The 6,400-nt window shown below is 46.4% G+C and overlaps 1 protein-coding gene across 1 annotated transcript; it reads right to left on the bottom strand.

Annotated features, from left to right (window-relative positions):
* Positions 1-2,520: 2,520 nt before the first annotated feature.
* Positions 2,521-5,916, bottom strand: LOC126991918 (uncharacterized). The gene is made up of 2 exons (XM_050850594.1): positions 4,868-5,916; positions 2,521-4,754 (listed from the first exon to the last, which is right to left on the bottom strand). The coding sequence occupies exon 2, from the start codon at positions 4,604-4,606 to the stop codon at positions 3,425-3,427; it is 1,182 nt and encodes a 393-aa protein (XP_050706551.1). The 5' UTR covers positions 4,607-4,754; positions 4,868-5,916; the 3' UTR covers positions 2,521-3,424.
* Between the last annotated feature and the right edge of the window lie 484 nt (positions 5,917-6,400).

The following is a 6,400-nucleotide window of genomic DNA, read 5'->3' on the forward strand; positions in this document are numbered from 1 at the left end:
GAGGTGTGTCACCTATTGATTTATGGAGAGATGAGTTAAGAGAAGCCATTACCTGAGGCATCCATTCGTGCCAAGTTACTGAGACATCACCGACCAGAGAGCGAAGTGTCTGAATGATTTTTCGATTTTGTCGCTCGACCATGCCATTGGAAGCTGGATGATAAGCCATGGTATTTACCTTATCAACTTGGTATTCCCTGCAGATTGGCTCCAAGATTTTATTGTTAAATTCTGTGCCATTATCTGAGATGAGGACTTTAGGGGTGTTATATTTACAAAAGACTTCATCAATGAGAGCTTTAGCCACAGTAGTGGCTTGCTTGTCCACTATGGGAACTAGAACCGAGAAACGACTGAAATGATCAATGGCAACCAATAGGTATTTGTGGCCTTCAGTAGTTTGGGGTAATTTCAATAGGTCAATAGCAATGGTGTCCCATGGCTCTAAGGGTATGGGATAGCTTTTGATGGGGACTTGCTGAGTAATGGATCCATAATTTTCTGCACAGGTGTGGCAGTTGTTGATGTAATCAATGATGTCGAGCCGCATACGTGGCCAATAATATAACAAACGGGCTTGCATCAAAGCTCTACTTTTTCCAGGATGGCCTGCATGAGGGGAAGAATGTATGTTATGCAAGATCATAGAGACTAGGCTTTCTGGTACGACGATTTGTGTAACTTCCCTATGCGGACCGTATTTAGTTGTGATGTATGTATTCCTGACGAGGATGCCGTCGTTGAGATCAAAGTCAGTTAAGGGTACAGGTAGTGTTGGCAAGGAATTGGGGTCGCCACTCTGCAGATAGTATAGGATGGGTTGACAGAAGTTATCTGTTTGTTGCGCTGCGCGTATGGAATCATTCAAAGTTGGGTCATGAGTTCGACTTGGGTCATCAAAATGATCTACATCCATGTCCATTATCGCGCCGATATTTCTGGATAGGGCGTCCGCTACCTGATTTACTGCTCCAGGGACATGAGCAAATGAGGATTAAAGTCTTGGACAATGAGGCTCCATCGGGCCAATTTCCCGTGAGGGTTTTAGTATTGAATAATTCCACCACGGCTGCGTGGTCGGTTCTGACATGGATATTGTAGCCATAAATGATGTCACGAAAATGACGTAATGCCCACACGACCGCAAGGGCCTCAAGGTGGGTAGTACTGTAGTTTGATTCTGCTTTGTTGAGCGTGCGACTTGCATATGCTAGAGGTTGTAATTTATTTCTAACATCATATTGCATGAGAGCGGCTCCTAGGCCTGCCACAAGCATCTGTGTACAGGAAAAAGTCTTTTGTGTGGTCTGGGTAGGCCAGGACAGGCGGGGATGTTAGTGTTGTTCTAAGGGAATCAAAAGCTTCCTGATGTTCCGCCCCCCATGTAAATGTGGAGTCTTTGCGCAAAAGTTGAGTGAGGGGTCTTGCAATGCGTGAATAGTCCTTGATAAAGGATCGATAGTACCCGGACAGTCCTAGGAAGGAGCGGACAGATTTCACGTCTGTGGGCACAGGATAGTTAAAATAGCCTTGACTTTATCAGGAGTCGTATGTACACCATTCTGATCTAGGACATGGCCTAAGTATGTGATGCTTGGACGCAAAAAATGACATTTTGGGAAACGCAGAGTTAGACCTGCCTGGTAAAGGCGATCAAATACTTCTTGTAGTAAGGTAATGTGAGTCGACATCCTGTGACACTATGATGATGTCATCTATAAAGGCGAAAACCTGTTTGCCAAGGAGGCCATGCAAAACTTTGTTGACTAGCCTTTGGAACGTTAGTGGCGCACCACTAACTCCAAAGGGGAGTTTACGAAACTGCCAGTGACCCGAAGGGGTAGAGAAGGCTGTAAGCGGTTTACTATGCTCATCGAGGTCAACCTGCCAATAGCCACTTGCTAAATCTAAGGTCGTGAAAACCTTGTTGTTGGTGCCCATGCTGCTTAAAATATCCTGCAAGTGAGGTAAGGGGTATCTTTGAGGGTGCGAAACAGCATTTAGTTTCCTGTAGTCAACAACTGGCCGAAATTGGCCGTTTTTCTTCTTCACAAGGAAAATGGGAAAATTCCAGGGAGAAGTAGTGTGTTCTATAATACCTGATGCTAACACGTCTTTGACTGCAGTATCTAGGATAGGTCTTTGAGAGTGTGGTGTTCTGTATGCAGGCACATAGATGGGGTTGGTATTGGGATCAACCGGTATTGAATGTGTTAAAACATTTGTGGATCCAATAGGATCATCCGGCAGACTGACAATGGAGTGGTATGTCTCTAGTAGGTTGTGCAATTTCTCCCTTGCTTCTGGAAAAGCCAGATCTTCTAGATGAGTAGTTAGGTAATCATTTACTTTTTGTTTATGTTGATCACTCCGCAAGATTTCAGAGGGGGAGATGATCTCTGATTCCTGTACGCTACCTATGCGTTCAGGTAGAACTTCAAAGTCAACGACGCATGTCCCTTGACGGAACTTGCGTACGTATGGGGATGAGTTGTGCATTATTAGGAAGGTTTGACCATTTTTATCTACTTTTAAAGTGCATCCTCCATAGTCATGGCATTCATCTTCAAGCTCTCACTCATACAGATAGCCTCACATTCATCACTTATACCAGCAAGACGCATTTGAAGCATAGCTGATCCACGTCCTTCTAACGTGACGTCAGTCGCCAGAACGCCGTGGACCCTCAAATGCTCTTGCGAAGAGGAAGAAGAGGGAGAGGGAGGTAATGTAGTGGAGGATGATGCACTTTGTTCCTTAATAACATGCACGACTGGAGATGAAGTATCAACCAGTGACCGCTGGGCCACGCTAGAAAGATGAGTATATTCTCCATCGGCGGAGGGAGAAGTGCACAACAATGGCTTTGGGGCCGTGAGTGTCCTAATGGGTGTTTCATGTTGGTAAACACAATCTTCTGCTGGAGCTAGGGACAAGCAGTGTTCCCGCATAGATTGAAGACCCAAAAGAATATCACCTGGGATATTCAAACCATGACACACATGAAAGGTGGCTGTAATCGGGGACAGGGAGTTAGCCCACTGGATAGACAAGGGGGTGTGTCCAACTACTTTAAATGATGTGTCATCTAGTCCACTTAATTTTAGGCAGGGAGGTTCCAATACCAAGGTTGTCTTTGCGTCATGTAAGGCACGCAATGTACCGATGTTTATGATATTGGGACATGCCCCTGTGTCCATGAAAACACTAATTTGGCGACCATTACACTTAGCAGGGACAGTCATGGCAAGGGAGGATTGGGGATAAAGAGCAATGCGGTGGTGTTTCATGGTAGTGGTTTCAACATCCGTAGGTTGGGTTTCAATGTCAAAATGAGCCGTGGATGTACTTGGTTTGTTTAAAGGTGTGCGGGTTAGGGGTGTTGTATGAATACCACGCACCTGGTGTGATTTTGTACCTGAGCCTATGTTATTGCGGGAGACGTGGCGCGCGAGGCTTCCCCCGACGAGGTACCTCCCCGGGGCCTCGCGCGGCAATCCTTGGTGTTATGGCCTGATGTCTTATGGTAGGAACAATATTGATTTGACTGTTGGGTGTTGCTGCCGTACCAGCAATTACGTGTATGGTGTCCTGTGATTCTGCAGTTGTAACAATATTGAGTGTTATAGCCACGCCCGCGACCCCTGCCTCTAGTGTAAGGGCGGCGGCCGCGGGGTGTGGTAGAGCGGTTCCTAGGGGTCTGAGCTCCGGTCGGGGAGCGACTTTGGGGACGCCCCCTCTGAATTCTGACACCCCTCACCGCTGAGGATGGGGGTTCTGTTGGTGGCTCTCGTCCCGACAGGGGACTGATGTGGTTGAAAAGGGTTCTACCTTTTGGTAGGGGTTCTTCCTTTTGTAACTCTTTGAAGAGTGTCTCCGTGCAATTGAGGAGAAAGACAAAGTATGAGAAAAGGCGGCTCACATCCTCAAGGTTCATTTTCTCATCGGTAGTCCACGGGGAGTGACGGAATTGGGTTTCAAACTCTGTGAAGGCTCCACCCGCGACGCCTAAACAGTCATCCACTGCAATATTAGCCGTTATTTTGGGACGGTAGGTAGCCGCTAGGCGGAACAAGACTGACAGGGCACCTTGTTTGCATGTGGAGCCGAAATGGTTGATGAGATTCGCTTTCGCTTCATCATATGTTTTGGCTTTCTTGAATGCGTCACTTTTTATAATGGATTGAGCCCGACAAGGGCCCGTGTGGATGCTGTCGTAAAGGTGGGCCAATTTCTCCTTTTCATTTGTATAATGGAATTTGGTAAAAGCATCCTCTACCCTCTGCAGGTGAGTTAGGAGGTCGGGGCCGGTCTCCTCTGAGCCCGTATATTTTGGATTTTTATCCTCGCCCCTTAAAATGACGTTTTGAGGTTTGTCACTCATGGTTGGGTCACTTTGGTGCTGTTCTGTCTGAGAAGAAGTAGTCTGGGAAAGCTCTGGTGAGAAGTCTGAGGGGAGCTTCTTAGCAGGAGGTAATGGGGGTGCTGGGGGAATAGGTTTTGGATAAGCAGCTCCTGAACGGAGGACTGTGTGATGGGGAGTATCAATTGTTAAACCGCTGAAGGCAGAGGATAGAGCCTCTTCCAATTTTCGATCCTGGGACATGGGGAGTTAGACGGGGGAGTCACTTAGCTGTGTCCGATGCATTTGTAAGGAGACCAGAGCATGATGGTATGGCTGATGTATGGTGAGGGGGGAGACTGGGACGCAGGAGATGTGGGTTAACTCACTTCTCTCTGCTCACCGGCACAAGCTGTAATGCAGGGGAGATATTAGGACGTATATAAGGAAGGGAAATTTTTAGTAAGATTAAAGGGAAGTTTATAGGAAGATTCGTAGGTAATCCGTAAGGAAATGGTAAGAAACCTTGGGTGTGAAGCAGTCGTGAGGTCGCTTGAGGAAAGAGTGGGGCGGTACAAGGGCATAAATGACTGGGATCAGCAGATGTGCAGATGGCGACACATATCACTGGGATCAGCAAGGCGTGGCTGCCGCCGGCGAAAGAGGGGTAGGGCTGGTGAACGGGGAGGGGAGGAGCGCTGAAGGCGAACGGTATGGAATACAAGAGAGTAGGGATAGGAATTTAAATGTAATCCGTGTAAGGGATTAAGAACAAATGAAATGGCGATTATATTTGGGTAAATTAGTGGAGAATGGGAGACGAGGGGGAGAATGTTATTTGAAGTGGGGGGTTTCGTCAGTACATGTACTAAATTATGGAACAACGTTTCGTCTTACTTGAGTGATTGTTCAGGTGACAAACCAAAATTGTGCGGCGTGTTCCACTAGCCGGGGGTGGGTGTTGCCGATGCCGTGATTGACGGCACGCTGACGCTGACCGCTGACGCGTTGAATTGAGCTGCCTGGCCGCGGCTACTACCTCTTCACTACTAATATGGCTTCCTCTTCCTCCTCTTGTGACTGTGAAGATACAGGGTTGGGGGAGCTCGGCAGGGGGTTAATCCCGTTAAATGAGGTGGGATTTTTGGGTAGACTGGTCACGGACGTTTGCTGAGGGGTGGCAAAGATTGTTGTTTTGGTGATGCAACGTAGGTGGTGACCTGACGTAGGTGCAAGTACGAGCGATGGGGCTTGTAGTCGTCTCTTAGGGAGTGTAGTAATCCCGTAATTGTAGAGAGGGTGTGCTGGATTTTTCGATTGTGCTGGAGTTCACACTGGTTCACTGGTAAGGAGTCACCACGTAATTTGAGGCACTTTGTGTAGGCCAGTATTATTTGATGATAAATCCTTTGTAATCGCTTTGTAATCGCTCTGTAATCGCTTTGTAACCGCTGCCACCAATATAAGTTTAGCAGGTTTGGAGTTAAAGTCCTTGCTTAACTTGTCTTTTTACTGGTTTTGTGTCTTACACGGAGCGGTGATGTGAACTCTATCAAGACGAAATGATGACTGCTCTCGGCAGCCGCACAAGCTATGTGCGTCATCTTTCGTTCATGAGGTTGCCTAGTCACAAAAGGATTTATACAGATAGAAGGAGAAGAAGTGGAAACGGATAGATATTTAGGATTAATATTTACATGTTTACACCTGGAAAGGAAACATATTACACAATATTACCTGGAAAGGAAACATATTACACAATATTACCTGGAAAGGAAACATATCACACAATATTACCTGGAAAGGAAATATATCACACAATATTACCTGTAAAGGAAGCATATCACACAATATTACCTGGAAAGGAAACATCACACAACGTTACCTGGAAAGGAAACAAATCACACAACATTACCTGGAAAGGAAACATATCACACAATATTACCTGGAAAGGAAACATATCACACAACATTACCTGGGAAGGAAACACATCACACAACATTACCTGGAAAGGAAACATATCACACAACATTACCTGGAAAGGAAACATCACACAAC

Source organism: Eriocheir sinensis, unplaced genomic scaffold (assembly GCF_024679095.1).
Source record: "Eriocheir sinensis breed Jianghai 21 unplaced genomic scaffold, ASM2467909v1 Scaffold362, whole genome shotgun sequence".
NCBI classification, from domain to species: Eukaryota; Metazoa; Arthropoda; class Malacostraca; order Decapoda; family Varunidae; genus Eriocheir; species Eriocheir sinensis.